Here is a 19,509-nt window from a genome sequence, read left to right on the forward strand (position 1 = left end):
GAGAATTTTTTCTAGAAATCTAGAAATTACTAACCTACATGACGTTACAAAAAAAAAGAGAAATTAAGTTTTTAACAGCAATGCTTAGCTCTTGCTGTGAATTCCTTATATCTCTATATTCCCTAAGCCCATTGCTTCAGGAATTTCTGGTGGTTTAGTTTTGGGGGTTTTTGATGGTTTTTTTATTTATTTTTTTAATAACTCAGAATCTAAACCACAATATAATTCTCAAAAAAAACCCCCAAACAAACAAACAAACAAACACCCCCCAAAAAGAAACCAACAACAACAACAACAAAAAAAACCCCAAAGAACCAGAAATCATTCCACAGCTACAGGAAAGCATCCTTTCCACAAACACCTGTACTGACATATCACACTCAAGTACACAATGGATCTTTCCAACTGCACTTCAGTTTCAGCCTCATCCTTGAATTTGCTCATAGATTTACAATTTTAAAAGCCAGGTGGACACTCAAGAACTAATCTATCTCTGCTGTCTAGCACTGGGTAGGGAACATTACTTGATAAATTTTCCAGTGTGTAAAAGGAGTTACTGCTTTTTTTCTGCCTTGACAAAATACCAGGTAGAGAGACCTCGAATTTAAAATATTTGTTCACTCAGAGACCAATCCTGTGTGTAATTAACATTTTCTTGTATTAAAGTTTCAGACTTTTTCAATCCTATGCACGAATACTGAAGACCATCAAGCTTCAAGTAAAAGTTGATACTGAGCTGAAATTTGCTTACAAAACCCATTTGGGATCCTTTCTCAGACACTGCACAGTAATTATTAAAACTGCTAATACTTGTCAGAATTTTTTAAAAAGCCAAATACCACCGATGGGTAATTGAGATGATTTCAAGAAGCTACAGATGAAGTGATTATTTACAAAAAACTGTTGGGTTTATGGTTCAGCAATTTTACTATAAAAGAGAAAGAAAAATCTAAAACCGGAAAATGGACAACTGCCAACAGCCATTTCCTAAGATCACATCTGTACACTCCAAATTCATTATTGAGTATGCATGAATTCAGCAATTTTAAAGGGAGTTCTTAAGTTACCATTTTAGAGAAACATTTTGCATTTAAGATCAATTAGGCAAATTGTACTCACCCTATTCCTCGAGCTACATGTTCCAGTTGCCGACACATGCAAGTTCTAACTTCATATTCCACATCCTGGCACAGTGATTTTACCAATGGAAGAACCTCTCTTTTAACACTAAAAATGTGAACATTTTTTATTAACATATAGAACAAGAATATAGAAAATCCATTGAGTAGTACTGAACTTTACTCATATATTACTTGTTTATCCCATATATTACTAATTTATAACACATAGTAAATTATTTTTCTGACAATTAGCAATTAGAAAAGAATATTGTACATTGGATGCAAATATGTGCTACAAAGAAACAGGAAAAGGAATATTTACTGTCATTACCATTTGCTCATATTTCATCTATTATTTCTTATAAACTACAAAAATAGTAGGTAGGCTACTGTAGTAGTAGAATGCTGTCCTCATTTAATAACCATTTTCAGCACAATTCCTGAACAGCCATTGAAAGAATACAAAGAATTACATAAATGGAAATGTAAACCCCAATTAAATGTCTGTAATACCTCATCTTTGACATGCAGGTATCACCCAAGACATAATTAGGAAGAAAGAAGAAGAAGAATTTAAGATTAAAAGATTGAGTGCTGCCTTCAGGCAAGTAGACCAAGTATTCATGTAAATCAATGGCAGATACAAAACAAAAATTTTGATTCCTGTTAAAGTAAAAACACACACTACAACTTGGCAGAATCAGCCATTGTGTTTCCTTTCACTGCCCAAGATTCTGTCATAAGTATTCATAAAACATCTCTATAAAAATTCTTATGTTATTGCAAAACTCAAGATAAATAACATGTAGACACAGACAAGCAAATTTTCAAGCCAGCTTGCACAGCTTCCATTCATTCCAGTGAAAATTAGTTTTTTAATTAATTTTTCTTACAGACAGAATTTAGCCTGGAAGTTTCAAAAAATTACACAGTCTTGGAAGTTTTGGCATTTTAAAATACTCTAAAGTAGGGGCACAGAGAAAAAAAGACTTTGTAACTTAGAAACACTGGAACAGAGGGTAGAAAAACTAATGTTCTATGACAAGGACAGGATATAAAATAACCCAGGAGTAACATCAAATACAAAGGTTTTAATTATAGTATAAATTTTATGAGGAAAAACTGTGCCATTCTGAAGAAGAAAGTGAAGATATGCTTATGTATTGCCTACTCCTGGGGACAGATACGTTTTCTGGGCCTGTACCAAGAGCCCTACGGAAAGGGGAATGAGAGTGTGTCCTGAATTTTAGTCAGTCTGCCACATTCTAAACCTGGGGACCCAGCTCTCTTTTCAGGCCTCTGAACTGCACTGAGAGCTCTCTACCAAATGAACAAGATGTCCCAGAAAATTCTCAGTTATCTTCTTAAAATGTAGTGGTTGTGCAGAAAAGGTGCTATTATCTGTTCACTGAAATGAGGGGATTCCTACTTCTGAACAGCAAGGAATCACCTTGAAGAAACACAACAAAAAACACAACATAAAAAATTATGGCTACTAATTAACACTGCTATATGTTCATGTAAGATTCCAAGTAACCCGTAAAGTCACTTATTTTCATGAGAATGTAACATCAAATAAATAAATGCAACTGCTCTTCTGCCAGAGTCCTAGAGATTTGGAATATAAAGGTTTAGAAGGCTTTGGTAACATTCTCCAAAAGTACTACTCTACCATGTTCATTAACTTTTGAATGTCCAACAATGTAAATGGCAAATGAAGATTTTTAAAGAGTTTCCTTTTGGCTGCTTCTAGTTCTTCTTTATTAAAGAAAAAAAACATAGCTCTAAAGAAATTTATTACTAAATATCTTGTCATAATGCCCTGTTGTTCTTCTTTTGTGTTATGCTGAATTCTTGCATTTTGGGGCAAATCAAAATCACTATTAGAGTGGACTTCCTCAGCTAGACAGTTTCTGTGCATTTAGTAGCCCGCAGTGGATTTCTATTGTAATTCAAAGTCACATTGTGCCAATTGCCCAGATAGGAAACACATTTGGTGAAGTGGTCCTGCTATCATAAGCCTGGGTAAACTGACCAAGGAATGTACCACACCAATTGCTTTGGGCAGATGAGTTACTCAGATTTACTTTCATTATTGCACTCTCTTCTGTCCAGACTCACAGACACTGAATCTAAGGGCTGGATAATATCAGGGAACAGCAGTAGTTCCTGATGTATCTACATTTTAATTAGGGATAGAAAAAAACAGATCTACATGCTAAATTTGGTTACATAATAAAAAGTTGGGAATAGAATTCTTCTGTTTATGACAAGAAACTCCAAGGAGATGAAGCTGTGTTTTGTGTCTGTAAGTTGCAGAGAAATCCACTTTGTGGCTTATTTTCTAGTAATAAAAACAATATGGAAGAATGGCATGAAAATGGTATCTATTCAAATCTATGAAAGAGCAAACAAACTCAAGTTATAAAATGACAGTCATTACCAAGTCTGAACATGCTAGTTAAATAATGAAAGGGATCTGTAAAAAAAAGCATTTTATTTTTGCAATGAAGTCTACTTTTCTTGTAGTAATTTCTGTCCACTAACAAAGAAATACTGGTTTACACTGCGGAATGAAAATATATGTACAGTCTACTTACATATGAGCTTCAAACTTGTTAGCTACTTTTCCCATGATTTTACAACTAACTAAGCGGGACTGAAGTGTTTGAGAAAGCTGTGCTTTGGAAACAAGTGGATTCAGGATCTACATGGAAAAAAAAAAAAGAAGAAATATAAGCAGAAAAATTGTGAGCATTAAATAAAGTACTCCTCTTCTTAAAAAAAATCTAGAAAAACATGTTCCAAATGTCATTAACCTTTTCACTGAATTAATCAGTACTAACAATAATGGCGCCTATGAACATTAGTAGTCCCTTTTTTTTAAATGACATCTTTAAAATTACATTGCCATTAGATTTTGGAGGTGACTAGAATAATTTCTATGTGTTTCATCCAACCTAAGTTTTTACCCTTTAGAAGTTTATTTTTTAAACAGTTCTGGATTTTACTCTTATTTTGATGAGAAATTTTATACCACACAAACAATCACATATTTAAATCTCCATATTGTTTTAAATTATAAACACGGTAAATATGCCTGTTGAAAAGCTTTTAAACTTAAAAAAATAAGAAGACTTAAAAGTGAATAAATTAGCTGACTAAAAGGGACTGGCATTATAACTTAGTGACAGATTTTCTTCTTCCTTCTTGAGCTACACAGTGAAAAATTAAGAGTGTTTGCAGTGCATTAGGGTTTTGGTACATCAAGAACAACTGAAATACACTAAGGAATGGCTCTCCAGCATTCAGTTCCATTTAGCAGACATAGCAGACTGGAATTTTAGTCCAGTAACAAACAAAAGGTAGTTTCTTCATGAAAACACAAAGTGAGATACTATTCTGTAAACCAAAACAGACTGCAGGAAAACATGTTACAGAGAATACAAGGTGCAGTGGAAGTGGTACAGTGGAGTGTGTGTGTTGACTTTATTTGCTGAAGAACACTACTTTTTTTAAGGTGACTTCCTGTCTTGCCTTTTTGCACATTCGTCTCTTACAGGGTGTTCGACAACCATTACCATTCTCACAGGTACAGAACTGCCACAAATCTGACTGAGGTGAATAAAACTTGCAGGGAAATACAATCTTACAATCTTAATATTATTTTTTGTTAGTGTGAGAGATTATTATTACCTCATGTCTGACAGTTTCTTTTGGTAAAGCTTCTATTACAGCAAGAAGAGTTTCTAACCATGCATTGCTGACACCTGTTTAAGAGAAATGAGTTATACATGATATGTTATATTGTACATACCATGACTAAACGAAAACATACATCAGTTTTATAAAATTTGCTCTTTTCACACGTCTTCAAGGAGCTATGTATCTGAAAGCCACTATATATTCAAGACTTCAAAGTAAGAAATAGGATAGGTAAGAAGCAAAGTCTACCCCCATTTCTTTTCCCTTTCCAATTCCTATATAAAATTAATTATTACTCTGATTGCTTTATAAAGCTAATTTCCCTCTTTTAGAAGGATGTTCTTTTCTTATGCCCACTGAAACTTTCTAGTTTCACAATAGGCCTTTTTTTTCCTTTGTATTCTAAAATTAGTGTCAAAGAAATTAAGAAAAAATAGTCAACACAGAAGAATTGTCAACCCCCCTCCATTCTCTCAGCCATAAAAAGTTGGTACTTCAGGAGAAGCTCAGACTCAGAAACAACTTTGGGATTTAATCCTTCAGACAAAGTCAGAGGGTTTCTTTGCTTCAATGAGAATTACACTTAAATGTCAGTATGAAAGTGGTCATCATGCAAAAATCTTTCCATTCATGCCAGTCTAGATACAAAGTCACAGTGACTGTACTCACTGTTGACACAGTATTGTAGGGTCACTAAAGAAACAAAACACGTAGAAGTCATCAGTCATGAGAGTAGCTGTACAGCCCTGACCTGCATCTCTGTGTTCCACGTTCTGGAGAATGATGTGTAGGAAGGAGTGGGAGTACGTATGAATGGACACCGACTCCTCTTGCAGAACAGTCAAAAAAGAAACAGCAGCTGTTAACTGCATTTCCACTCCTGCAACATGCAGAACCTCCTGTATAATTACAAATTGTAACAATTTAGAAAGTGAGGCAGAAATGTACTGAAAGAATATCCAAATTTTTATATTCACTTTTAGAATTAATATGCAACAACCTGGGTAAACTGTAAAATTTGCTGTAAAATTATTTTCTCTTAACAGCAATTTATTGCAGACATTAAATTTTCTTACGGTATAGCATGAATCTTCTAAGAAAAAAAAGTTAGTTGTAATATTTCTGAGACTTTAAGTTTCATCCATGCATATGTGTGGATTTTTCCACTTTACAAAATGAGAGGTAAAACTAGAGCAGCCAACACTTGCACTTCTGCTGTTTACGCACATGAATTAAAAAGAACTATTTCATTCATTCATTCAGTGAGAGATACTAAAATAGCAGAAGGCAATTTAAATTTCATCCCTTGACTAACATGGAATGCAAATGAAAAGTACATAAATATAGTCTTAAGAATAAAGCAAGATATACAAGAATATTTATCTATGTAACTAAATATTTAGTAGTCTGCGCTCTGACACACAAGAAAGTCATTAATTAGGTTGTCTTTAAAATCATAAATTCAAAAGTTAAAATTAACATGTTGAAATGAAATGAAATGAAATGAAATGAAATATTACTTTTTTTTTTAACTTAAAAAAAGGCAATTTAAGTTTTAAATTTCAGATTTATGCACAGACCTTGCAGGATGCAATCTATGATGTAGCATCCATTATAAGTATTAGTAACTGTAAGTATCTATCAACTAAGTGAACATTCCATTTGTTTACTTTTCTAAACATGTCTCTCTATTTCATGAGAAAATAAAAAGTTCATTATTCTACTACTAAAGCATTACACTCATTTTACAACTGATTCCAAACTCAGTAAGAGTTTAAAGCCCGTGTTTTCTATTTAGCACTTTATATATGTGGTTTTGTTTATTTTTTAAAGTGCTTGAGATGAACAGTGTTTTCTCAGATCATTCACCAAAAAACAAAAATAAGCCTGGATCAGATTAAAAAAAAAATTCATTTTGCAGCTAAGTGCATGGTTGGTTATGGATTGGACAGGTGCACTCTCCACTGGGTTACAGACTGGCTGGATGGCCAGGTCCAGAGTGCTGGTGAATGGAATTACATCCAGTTGGTAGCCAGTCACAAGCGGGTGTCCCCAGGGCTCAGTGCTGGGGCCAGTCCTGTTTAATTTCTTAATTAATATCAAGGCCGAGGCCAATGGTCCGAGGTTCAACGAAGGCAAGCGCCAGACCCTACGCTTGGGTCACACAAACCCCATGCAGTGCTACAGGCTGGTGGCAGTGGCTGGAAAGTGGCTTTCTTCACTGGGCGGGTGGTCAGGCATCAGAACAGGCTGCCAGGGACATGATGGAATTTCTGGAAGCGTTCAAAAGGCATGTGGATATGGAACTTAGGGACATGGCAAAAATGGTGGTGCTGGGTAAACAACTGGACTTGATAGTCTTAGGACTTTCCCAACTTTAATGATTCTATGACTCTGAGTATTGCATATCAGAAGAATTTTGCTGAGAAAAGTTTGTAGAGAACATCTGAGATATTACTATTTGACTTGGTAAAAACCAAGAAGTTTTCATTCTACAAATGTCAAAAAATTTGTACGTGCAAACATACAATTATTAGTTTATCTCAGTTCAAGGAGAACCGTAACTTATCTCTCAAGACCTCCGTTTACAGCCACATTCCTTTTTAAAAGGATTCTCTGTGTCCTTGCTCCCCCAAATGAAAAAAAGGAACAGAACTGTGCTGCTTTCCAACAAAATATTTACATTCAATAGCCATGGAAATTGCCTTCTTCTTATTTAAACAGACTACCTCCGTTGCTGTTCCTCCACTGCTATTACAGCCACAGCCAAGAAAGAATAAGGACATCTACCAATTTTGTATTTTGAATATTTTTGGGATCAGAATACCTGTCCATACTGTTCTGGGATTCTGGCTTGTACTTGTTCAAAAAAACATCCCCAAGAGAATCAAAAGCACTATCTTCACACTGCAGATGCTAACACAGCAGTGCAGACCAGAAAATTATGGAGCAGTGCCAGGTTAACCCTTGGACTTGATGAATTTAAAGGTCTTTTCCAACCTAAATAATTCGATGATTCTATGAATTCAGTTTTCTGTACATATTCACTTTGTACGCAATACAAACAGGGTTACTTACCAACAAACAAAGTTTCCAAATAGTCTCCTCCACTGATCCACATAACTCTGGATAGTCATGTGTGAGAACACATTCTCTGGATGTGCCTCCTCATGGACCTCGGGAGACATTGAAATATAAATTTCTAGACTGCTTACACACCTGCCTGCACTGATGTTTACACTCAGAACTATATAGTTCCACATTTGGAAATCTATGGGTCTCCTCTTTCCATCTTCACACAACCCCAGTTGAGTAATTTAAATTTAATTAACATAGAATTATTTATTTAGGAAGTAATGTATTTTTCTATATATGGATACTCCACAAATTTTCACTCCAGACTAAAAAAACTCTCCCTATCTATCTTACTCAGACAAGCATATTTAATGGAATTTAAGGGCATTAGCATGTTCTTAACTGTTCTAATGTCTACAAGCTAAACTCAGGCATCAAAACTTAAAATTTAGAAAGCCTGGTTTATTCCATTAATTGGAAAAAAGAAAATTTGCCTCTAGTTTAAATGCACATTTTGTCTTGCAACAACAGAATTCTCTTAAAAGAATGCTGCAAGCACAGACATAGTCAAATCATTTTAGTAATTGCATTGATATGATAGAAATTTTCATTTAAGACTAAAAGACACAGAAATAATGGAGATTATAGAAGCTCAAGAATACAACGAGAACGGACCTTAAAATTAATGTTAGGTATAAGAAAGGATGAAAATCACCCCACCTTTTCCTAAACTATAAAATCAGCTGTGGAAAAGAAAAGCTTTCAAGAGGAGGCTGATATATTAGAAAAACAAGTAACTACGAAAATGAGTTTGGAACTAATCAGACAACGCTGAATAAAGCTTGATGTATATACAACAACAAGAATAAGAATAGTTTGCTGCAATCACAGCATTTGGAAAAATGTCTTATTAAGTCAATCAGATAGATGCCTGCAATCTCCCTCTCTCACTTTTGGTTGCAGAGCCTGCAGACGGAAAGCAGGAAAAATACTATTAACATCATTTGAAAAGAGACATTTTGTGCACAAAGAGAAATGCTGGTAAGAGTGTCTAAGCTTTCCCTAAATCTGCATTTCAATGACTTCCAAGGTTCATGAGGAGGTGCATGCAGAAATCCAGAGTGGGGCTCTCTATGCAAAAGAACACATACAAGGACACAATTTCATTTTAACTGCAGAACTTAAAAAATAAATTCCTAATCTCATTCCTACATTAACATCTAAATTATATACTATAACCAAAACACTGACAATTCAATAATTACTTATGTATGTCACATGTATTGGTGTATTGATTTTGCTCATCTCAGACCTAAAACACTTACGTTAAATATATAGTGTCTTTGATATAATTTTAATTTCATTAGATTCCTCAGAATAAGCAATTTGCATACACCCATTTCTACACTTCTAGAAGTAACCAGGTTTATCAATTTTTCACAAATAAAATACAAATTTTCAATATATTCAGACTGAACATTCCTTGCATTTATTTCTTTCTTCATCTGCTTTACCCTCAGCTCTAACAAAAAAATTATTTTTGCTTTGGGTGTCTGCAAGTATGCTAAATAAGTTCACTGGTTTCCTTATGCAATCATATGGTGACAATACTTTCAAATAAACAGCCCTCTGAAACTACTACACAATTCATCTTTCATGTGCCAATTTGATTTCACAAATGATTACTCCCAACCTAAAGAAATAGAACCAAGTGCAGTAATTTAAATCAGCTTATTTCCCTGCAGTGACAGATTACACTTGCAAGACTCTAATTGCAGTTGAGTTCAATTATGCCTTTACAGACTATAAAAGTTTCAATTTAATGGATGGTCAGGATGATTCCTCCAAGAAAAACAAGGTTAAGAAAAAAAAATAGGTCAAGTTAATGATGCCAAATACTGGTTTGCAGTCAAAAGTGCAGTGCATATGGCTGCAACAGAACTTTACTTCTATTACGGATAAATAATATTAGATAACAGAACACCATTGAAGAATTGGCTTTATAGGAGCACTGCCACAGGAAGGAACTTAATTCATATACATTCTACAAAGTTTCAGTTTGTAAAGCTTAAACATGAAAGAAACACTTGAATTTAGACTGACCTTCTTATATTTTACTTTTTTACCTCTCTCTGGAGCCCATTGACTTAGGTTTCATTTAATTTACCATTTAGCAAGGCATCCAGTTTGGGTTTAAATGACACTGTAAGATGAAAACCACACTACTTTTCTCAGTAATTTGCTCAAAGATTGACTGCATTTTTATTAAAGTAGTCTGCTTCATTTCAAATAGTTCTATCTGCAATTCCTAATGCTTCTTCCTTCAAATACTGTTTTCAGTTGTATGTCTTCAATATTATACAGGAAGATACTTTTACAAAATAACCAAGTACAGCCTGATCTAAGACCACACTGAGATCCAACTCCCACTGTACAAATACTTTCCAGGCTCTAGGCCCTATTCATGCAAATCATCATACTTTCAAATATTTTCTTCATCCCTATATAAAAAAACTTAAAACTAGAATCAAAAACTGTATTCCCATACTAGACTTTTTACTGAATACAGGCCAAGACCAGCACTTCTCTACAGCCTGAAAAATAAGGGTAGAAAATTCCCAGTGTTTCTTATTCCTCCTTAATTTCAGGAAGAATTCTGCTCTCAAAGTAGAAAACCAGAGGCAAAAATGGATTCAGTATGGTAAGCATAAAAAAAACCAAACCAACTTTTCTTGAAGCCAGTAGGTAGGTTTAGAAAGACTGCATTACATATGTCAGAATAACGTGGTAGCAACTTGGTGTAAGTTGAAATTTCCAATTACTTTGCACCTTCAAGTCATTCTTCTCAAAGCACTTTTACACTCATACATATTTAAACAAAATGCCTATTGACCTGCATCTTAGAGCACAGAATGTAACTAGAAGCACTTTAACATTTTCTAAATAATCTGTCAGCCTATAGCAGTCCTTAATCCTGAGGAGAGCTATTTCTTGACCATTTGCTGAATCTAAAAAATCAGACAAAAGTTGGAACAGCTCCTCTTAAGAAACAGAAGTCTCCTGAAATCACTTCATATTATCTCCTGTTTCAGGAGATAATATGAAGTTGAGAGGTGATGTCTGATATTCACAGAATGCTTGAGGCTGAAAGGTCATTTTGTCCAAACCCCCTGCTCAAGCAGGACCAGTTACAGCTAGGACATGCCCAAACCACTTTTGAATACCTCCAAAGAGGGAGACAATAACATCTCTGGGCAGCTTGTGCCACAGCTCAGTCACCCTCACAGTGAGAAAGTGATTCCTGATATACAGAAAAAATCTCCCGTGTTTCTGTTTGTGCGCACTGCAACAACAGCTGCAGTCCTGTCACTGGGTACCACTGCAAAGAGCCTGTCTCTGTCTTTGCTTTGTCAGGTATTTGTATATGTTGATAAGGCCCCCTGCAACCCTCTTCTTGTGCAGGGGGCCAATGGATATTTAGCGTTACTAAGTTTTGCATTTGTGATTTAGTTTGTTCTTATATGGCCAAGGCTGCTCCTTAAACCACACCTTAAATGAACTTGTACATTTCTTGTGGACAAGAGTTCATATCCGGGACAGAGTGGAAATACAGACATGTATCTTCTCCACCATCACAGAATCATAGAATAGTTTGGGTTGGCAGGGACCTTTACATGTCAGCTATTCCACCCCCACAGCAATGAGCAGGGACACCTTCCACTAGACCAGGTTGCTCAGAACCACATCCAGTCTGACCTTGAACACCTCCAGTGGCGGGGCATCCACAACTTCCCTGGGTAATCTGTTCCAGTGTTTTACTATCCTCATGTTAAAAAATTTCTTCCTTATATCTAGTCTGAATCTATCCTTCTTTAGTTTAACCCCAGTGCCCCTTGTCATATCTCAAAAGGCACTGCCAAAAAGCTTGTCCTCATCTTTCTTATAAGCCTCCTTCCAAGTATTGAAAAGTCACAATAAGGTATACCCAGAACCTTCTCTTCTCCAGGTTAAACAACACAAATATGCTTTATACAAACATATCTCTATATAAAATTACTGTATAACATTCCATGGTCAGCATGCATCTATCACAACTAGAAGTGACTGACACAGACAGCTAAAAGCGAACTATACTCTCCTGGACAGCACTATGAAAATCTTAATGTTTGGATGAAAGGAGATTGAGAACATCAGAATGAACCATTATGACTGGATGGTCCTCAAAGAAAGGTCTCAAAAAGCTGTCAAAACACTGGTAAATCTTTACAATATATAAGTAGTATTAATTCTGCTTTTTTATTTTTCCCTGTTGTAACAATTTAAAAAAATATATAATACCTTTAATATTTCGTAAATTGAGTGAATTAATGTGGAAGCCTACTGGACATACACCTCCTGGAGACTGAGTTTGCAATAAAAGTGGGATTTTTTTTCCTTTGTTAAAATAGTTAAACTGGCAGAAAAAGATACATTCAAACATAAATACACAAAACTTACTCTGATTTTTGGTAAAACCCGACGAAGTGTTTCTGCAGGATTCTGTCGCATCAGAACTGGAAGATTTGCCACCACACTTGTTCCTTGGATATCCTGACCAGAACTTAAAAAAACATAAACATACAATACATTACTCACTATGATGATCACAATCTCACGGATTGCATTAAAAGAACAAAACAAAACCAACAAGAATAAACCTACGCTACTCAGGTTTTTCATGTAAGTAAAGAGAGGCATTATGTTTTTCTATAATATGTGGCAGAAGACAACATTTAAAAAGATCAACCTCTCAAGCTATTGTATATAATTTCCTACATGGGATGCTTTAATTTTTAGTGTAGCTTTGCATAAAAATATGAAACTTGCGAAAGATCTTTTCAAACCAGATGATCAAGGCAGTGGTTTCATGGAATCTTTTGTATCAAAGCAATACAAGGGATAAACCATAGGAAGGGGCAAATAGAAGACATACATGAAAACTATATGCAATGTACAACATTTTAACAGAAATCTACCATTATTTCCTTTTTGTAGGGAAAGCAGTCAGATGTATGGTCATATGCACACAAACATGATCAAGAAAGGATGCAAAAACTCGGTTAAATTACAGATCTCTTACCTTTCTCCTCATTCTGTCTCTCTCAAAGGTATCCCACAATTGAAAAAGGAAATGAAAAAAAAAAAGCAGTATGGGAAGGAAATGGTAGGCAGATATGAAAAAAAGTATGAGGTGAAAACAAAAATTACTCAAATGGATAAACTCCTAGAATAGAATCAAAAAGCAAGAGGGTCTGGATGCCAAAATTAAAACTAAACATCAACACATCCTTTTCCTTTGGCAAGGCATGCATATCTTCGTGTTATCCAGTAGTAATGCAAAAAGCCAAGGTACCTTGGAGAAGCTATTTAATTGAAATTTTAGTCATTTTGTATCAAGATGGAAGAAACCCCAACTGATAAAAAATGCAAACAAAAATGCTACCTTTATCCATCAAAATGTAAAGAAAAGGGAAGCATTTCCCTTTAAACCAGAAATTCTTACTAACTGGCTTACTGCCAATTAAGAATGTGAAGCAAGAGGCATTTCAACACCTACACAGTCTGTAATTTTCCAACTGCAGAAGATTTTTCTTTTATTTCTACCAAAAGAGCTGCACCACAGATTTTCTTTAAATATTGGAGACTTCAGAATTACTGCGAATTATTGCTAAGTGCTCGGATGTACACATTTTTGTACCAATAAAGATAAATGCTAAATCTTTTCTTCAGACTCACAGTAAGCTCAGTATTATGAAGATGCTATTCCTCTATTAACAGTGCTAAGTATAGAAGAACACAACAGAGCCCTATACTTAGAAGCAATTTAACTCAACCTCTTTTGTGCTAGCTAAATTCACGTACCATTTTAATACAAAACTTCAGGACTCATCTTCGGAGTTCATCCTACAGGAGATCCCAGTGACTTTACAAGGCTGGGAATCCTCATGCAGAGAGGGAAGCTCTCATGCCCCAACACTCCTGTTCTAATATTTCCTTCCTCTGCAACAGCAGCTGCTTGCTGCTGGCCAGTATTACCAGACCTGGTCTAACTGCAACACCCATTGCAAAGCACTTTTCAAACACTTCTCAAGCACAAGGACAGCACTAACGCTCTCCCTCTAGCCCCTACATTTGGTTTTACTTGTTTCTTCTACCATCATAAAATGAAGTCCACATAATATTTGGGATGCCTTGAGACTGAAGCAAATCCTCCTAGGAAACACATATAAACATACGAAGGACAGAAAAGTGCCTGGGAGTAGCCAGCCTGGATTTGTGCAGGGGTGTCTTGGGGTGACTTTATGATGTGTAACCCATATTGCTGCCCTATGCCCAGAAATTAATTTTTGTACCTTTCTATGCCTTTAAACTGAGCCTGAGAGAGGGAAGGAAAAACTGAGCAAAACTTTTTCAAAGCAGTTTGCAGCTTGTTCAAGGTCACATAGAGATAGAGACTTTTTTTTTCAGCTGCAGCAGGAGAGTGGGAGGGAAGGGAAGCACCCTGCTCGCTTTTCTTTCCAGCCAGCTTTTTGGCAGGTTTTTTTTCCTCAGCTTTTTTTTTTTGGAGAGTTGAACTTTTGTTTTCCTGGGACTTTGGTTTTTTTTCCTTTTCTCTCTGTTGGATGGTTTCAACATCAGAATACATTGGGAGGACTTTCTACCAAGGCCTTGGCCCTGGAGGTGGGCCCACCCTGTCCTAGCTCCAAGGAGGGGGAGAGAGATCTATGGAAGGACTCTGAAATTTTCCCAGGTTTCCCTCAGCAGGGCAAGGGGTTTTATTATTTAGCATTATTATCCTTTTCCCGTGTGTTTGGTAAACAAAGTTTTTATATCTTTCACTTTTCTTTGAGGAAAATTAATTTTTCCTGAACCTGGTGGGGGAGGGCTGGTTATGCTTTCTCTCAGAGGATATATTTCTAAATTTGACCAAACCAGCACAAGGGGAAATCAATTCTGACCAGCCAACTTGACAACACGATGACTGGCTGAGATGGTGGAAGTTGTTTAACTTATTTTAGCAAGGTTGTTGACATTGTCTCCCATCATATCCCCATAGATAAACGAAGTACAAGCTGGACAAAGGAAAGTGATGTGGACTGAAAACTGAGCAAACTATTGAGCCTAAAGGGTTGTGATTAGTGGCAAAGAAGCCAGCCACGGGTGGTTTACCTCATGGTTTACCTTACTGGGGGCAACAGTTTAAAGTTTTCATTAATGGCCTGGGTGAGGGGACAAGGCAGACTCTCAGTATGAAGATGACACAAAACCAGGAGGAGGGATTGACAGACCAGGAGTCTCTGGTGACTCAACAAGTTGGAGAAACAAACCAACAGGGATCTTACAAAGCTCAGCAGCAGGAAATGCAAGTTCTGTAGCTGTGGCAGAACAGCCCCATGCACCAACAGAGGCTGGGGGCCAGACAACTGAGAAACAGCTTGACAGGAAAGAACCTGGAGGTCCCAGTGGACACAAAGCTGACCAGGAGGCAACAATGCATTCTTGCGGGAAAGGCAGCTGATGGCATCCTGGGCTGCACTCAAGAGCATCTCCAGCAGCTCAAGGGAGGTGATTATTCTTCTCTATTCAACACAAGAATCTCACAGACAGGCGGCAGCAAGTTCATTGAAATATCTGAGCAGATGCTTAGGCAACAGGGATTTTTAATCTTGAGAAGAGAAAGCTTGGGGGCCTTATCTGACATGTATAAACTCTGATGCGAGACAGTAAAGAAGACAGAGGCAGATTCTTCCCAGCAGTGCCCAGTGACAGGATGCAAAGCAATGGGAACAAATTCAATACACAGGAAATGCAACATAAATCTTAAAAAAACCCACAAATTTTTCTATATCAGAGTGTTCAAATATTGGAATGAGTTGCCCACACAAGTGGTGCAGCCTCCATCTGTAGGATTCAAAATCCTGAGTTCAGGACAAGATTGAATATATTGCTCTAATTGACACTACTTTGAGCAGGGAGGTGGACTAGTTGATCTCCAGAGGTCCCTTCCCACAACTATACTATGATTATGTTCAGGGTAGGTGTTGTCAATTTTGCAAACTTTCATGAAGCTCAAGGAAGACAAGATTTCTTACATTAATTTTTAAAGCATTTTTAAAGACACATTCTACAGGATAAGAACATAGAAAATTTTAAAAGTCCCTGGGTACTCAATTAGAAATATTTGTATCTGGAAATGGATGGAAGGACTACAGCTCCTTCTACAGCATGAGGAACGAAGACTAGTCACTGAATGTACTGCAAGACAGCATTACCACAAAGGATTCTGAAAGAGAAAAGACAGATCTACATCTTGCTCTCCTTCATTCGCACTAGCCTACAAAACATGACTACAAGAGCAGAACACAGTACTGGAAAGAAGACTGAGGTACAACGTTTACCCAAACTCTAACTGAGGCTCTGTTTGTGAAGAGGCTTTTCTTTCACACTGTGGCTAAGTGTACCACTTCAGCAGAAATGATTTGTTAAACAGCCATTGTTGAATCCACCACTGAAGTCTGTGCTCGGTGTAAACAGAAGTTCTGATGAATGGCTGCAGAGAATTACATTGTTAACACCCCTTAAGCGATACTGTTTTCAGTGCAAGATTCTATGTTCTATGTTAGTCTAAATCTGAATTTGTTGAAGACAAAAGTAAAAATTTAGCAACTTCAATGAGTGAGGGATTAGAATAGCAAGATTTAAAAAAAAAAAGAATTAAGTATTCAGTAACTAAATGGGTATTAGAAAAACGAAATTCACAAACACTCAAACTTGAAAAAGGGTGTCCAGAGGTTGTGGGAATCTTTGGAGACATTCGTAACTCATCTGGACAATGTCCTGAGCAACAACACTATCTAACATCAAATGACATCAGACGTGGAAGTTGGTTCTGCTTTAAGCAGGGCATTGGACCAAATGACTTCTGGGGTCCCCAACCACCTAAACTATTCCGTGACTGGGATTCATAAATCCTAGACTGAATTTCCTATTTGTTTAAAAGCTCAGTATCTGACAGGATTTAGCCTGATTCAGAATGATTCAATTCTCCCTCCAGGATTTCTGTTCTCCTGTACAATCTACTGTTGCCAAGGCAAACTAGAAATCCAGATAAATATTTGTCAATAACATTAAAGTGTGTGGCCCATAAAACTTCCTTTAAGAAACACCTTTAGTATATTGTGAAGATTTTTACATGGCAATCTTTCCTATGCAAATGGGTAGACACAGACTTAAGATCTATTACACTGCTTTCTAGGTACTGCTCTTGCTAATCAATACTAACACTTTTACAAGGGTTTTTTGGTTTTTTTTTTTTAGTTTTTGATTGAATAATTTTAGGCTTTTAGTAAAAAAAGGGGAAAAATCTAGAAATTAGAAAAATGTCTTGAAATCACGAATATTGATGTGTCATTTTATGACTAGTTTTCATTTTATTTTAAAGTGAATACTCCTTTGATAAAATACAATCTACTATCTTCTGTAAAAGTACGACCCTTTCTTTACACTGGTGTAAAGCAGTAACCTTCTTTTCATGTCATGTGAGGTATGCTTACATTTCAATTATACTTCTTTAAACACAAATTATGTAACAGGAGTGTCTGAACATCTATCTGACATTTATTGTAGTAAGTATATTATAAACAGACTCAGTCCCACGGAAAGATCTGTCATTTTGTTAAAGTGACTTCCTTTAAGAGCCTCAGTTGAACAAAGATGGAGAATTGTGAGCAATATCATTATTAGCACAGTCTTGAATCTATATATTACAATGGAGTAAATCTGCAGAAAATCCAAAGTAAATTAAGAGAAGAGACTTTAGGAGACTTCTTTAAGGAGAAAACTTTATTTTTAGGCTTCTATAACTTTGCTGAAAATAAGAGAATAAAATTAATCTGAAAATTTAACTCCATAATAATGACAATTTTCAAGAAGCTGGAAGCCCTAATAAGATCATAGGCTGAACATCTCCTTGCAATTGACATTATAGTCCTTTCCTAGTAAAATCTAATTTTCAAAACCACTTTCTCATTTTCATCTTCTACTTAAGATATATGTGCCCATGATCATTTTAGAGCACATCTGAATAAAATCTACATGGTCTATAAATTAAAAAAAGAAGAAACTAATCTCATTTTAGTACATATCTGAACTTGTACCATCACATGTAATGTAATTAAAGTAAGAACCAAAACCCCAGATTTAGCTGCACAGTAGTTTCATATTCATAGTAACCTTGTTTACCAGGATAGGTTTGGTCAACTGAAGCCTCTTATTTCTGTTTCCTTGCTGAACATCTGTCAAAGAGAGAAAGAAGAATGTCTAACTCATACAGATATCCCTTTCTGTTCCTGAACCAAAACAGACACATTATAATGACACAATAATGTCTTTCTTCCTAATATAATCAGTTTCTATGAGTTTATACACTAATTATTATGAGTTAACATTGAGCTTTTCTCCCTTGAATTTCAAGAAAAGTTTCAAGAATGTAAAAAGAGCCTCAAAGGAACACATTTTTCCCTTCAAATATTACCCCAGTATCAACATTACAACCTCCTAGAAGATAAATGTTTCTTCTTCCTTAGAGGGCTTACAACACATATTGCATTTTGTATGGTTTCTCGGTAGAATTCATTTTGGCATTTTTTATTTTGAGTCTGAATGTGAAAAGTAAAGACAGTCTTCTTACTTCAAGATCAAGATAGCCATTTCCCATTGCTAGATGATATAGCAAAAATGAGCTAGGAGCTGGTATTATCTTTCATTCTGCCAGTCCTCATTCACTGAACCAGAATTTGTAATTTTCACATTCAACAAGATTTGTCATGTTCACAGCATGCATTATGTGCTAAAAGAAGTCCTCTGAAAAAGTACAAGGCCTGTAATTTTTCTATGCTGAAAGTGAAAAAAAATAAAAAACCACAGATGCTAACCGAAATCTAGAAGGATAAATTACTTCTGTTGACCTAAATTTCTCTTACAGTCTAATTTCGACACAGGATCTCTTTTCATTCACCAGTCTTATTTTTCCTATCAGTATATTTCAAGCACACAGAGAGGAAAACTTTAAATGACCTAGTAAGTACTAAAATCTACTTAGAGTCTTCTTCAGTTTGTCTTACGTGTGTGGGGAGTTATAAACAACAGATCCCAAAGCTCCCACTTTATTATTCTGTGTATTTCTATCATGCCTTCTCAACCTTTCTGACTATAGCATATTCCATTGTGTATCAATTCCATACTTTTTTTTTCATAGCAACTCTAATCTAATAGTCACGGAAGATGATGAGAATTTCTAAAAAATAGAAAGCTGTAGCTGTACATTGCAACCTCTCCTTTCTTAAACTGACTCACAGGTCTAAAAAAATAGTTTATTTTTTCAAGATTTATTGACAGCTCTAACAGAAGCTGCCACTTCACCTCAACCCTTGCTATGAGTCTCTTCAATCATTTAAAAACAAATTATGCTATGCTAAACCCACTTGCAATTCCTCAGCATGCTATCAAGAAAAGCACATTAAAGATTAGGAAAGAAACTATTAACTGGTCATTTTGCCTATATCTGCTT

The 19,509-nt window shown here is 35.8% G+C and overlaps 1 protein-coding gene across 12 annotated transcripts in view; it reads right to left on the bottom strand.

The window, feature by feature from the left end:
• The window catches only part of PPP4R4 (protein phosphatase 4 regulatory subunit 4), a 64,053-nt gene that overhangs the window by 27,700 nt on the left and 16,844 nt on the right, over window positions 1-19,509 (bottom strand). For 8 of the 12 annotated variants that reach the window (XM_032111342.1, XM_032111346.1, XM_032111347.1 and 5 more), the window contains exons 3-7: window positions 12,399-12,501; window positions 5,578-5,725; window positions 4,818-4,891; window positions 3,722-3,828; window positions 1,120-1,227 (exon numbers count right to left, since the gene is read on the bottom strand). In XM_032111342.1, the coding sequence (XP_031967233.1) occupies window positions 1,120-1,227; window positions 3,722-3,828; window positions 4,818-4,891; window positions 5,578-5,725; window positions 12,399-12,501 (540 nt within the window). Of the gene's footprint in view, window positions 1-1,119; window positions 1,228-3,721; window positions 3,829-4,817; window positions 4,892-5,577; window positions 5,726-7,904; window positions 7,986-12,398; window positions 12,502-13,020; window positions 13,110-13,802; window positions 13,824-18,182; window positions 18,204-19,509 lie in introns of those variants that run through there. The other 4 variants (XM_032111350.1, XM_032111351.1, XM_032111349.1 and 1 more) reach the window with 4 other exon arrangements.

This window comes from Corvus moneduloides, chromosome 6 (assembly GCF_009650955.1).
Source record: "Corvus moneduloides isolate bCorMon1 chromosome 6, bCorMon1.pri, whole genome shotgun sequence".
NCBI lineage: Eukaryota > Metazoa > Chordata > Aves > Passeriformes > Corvidae > Corvus > Corvus moneduloides.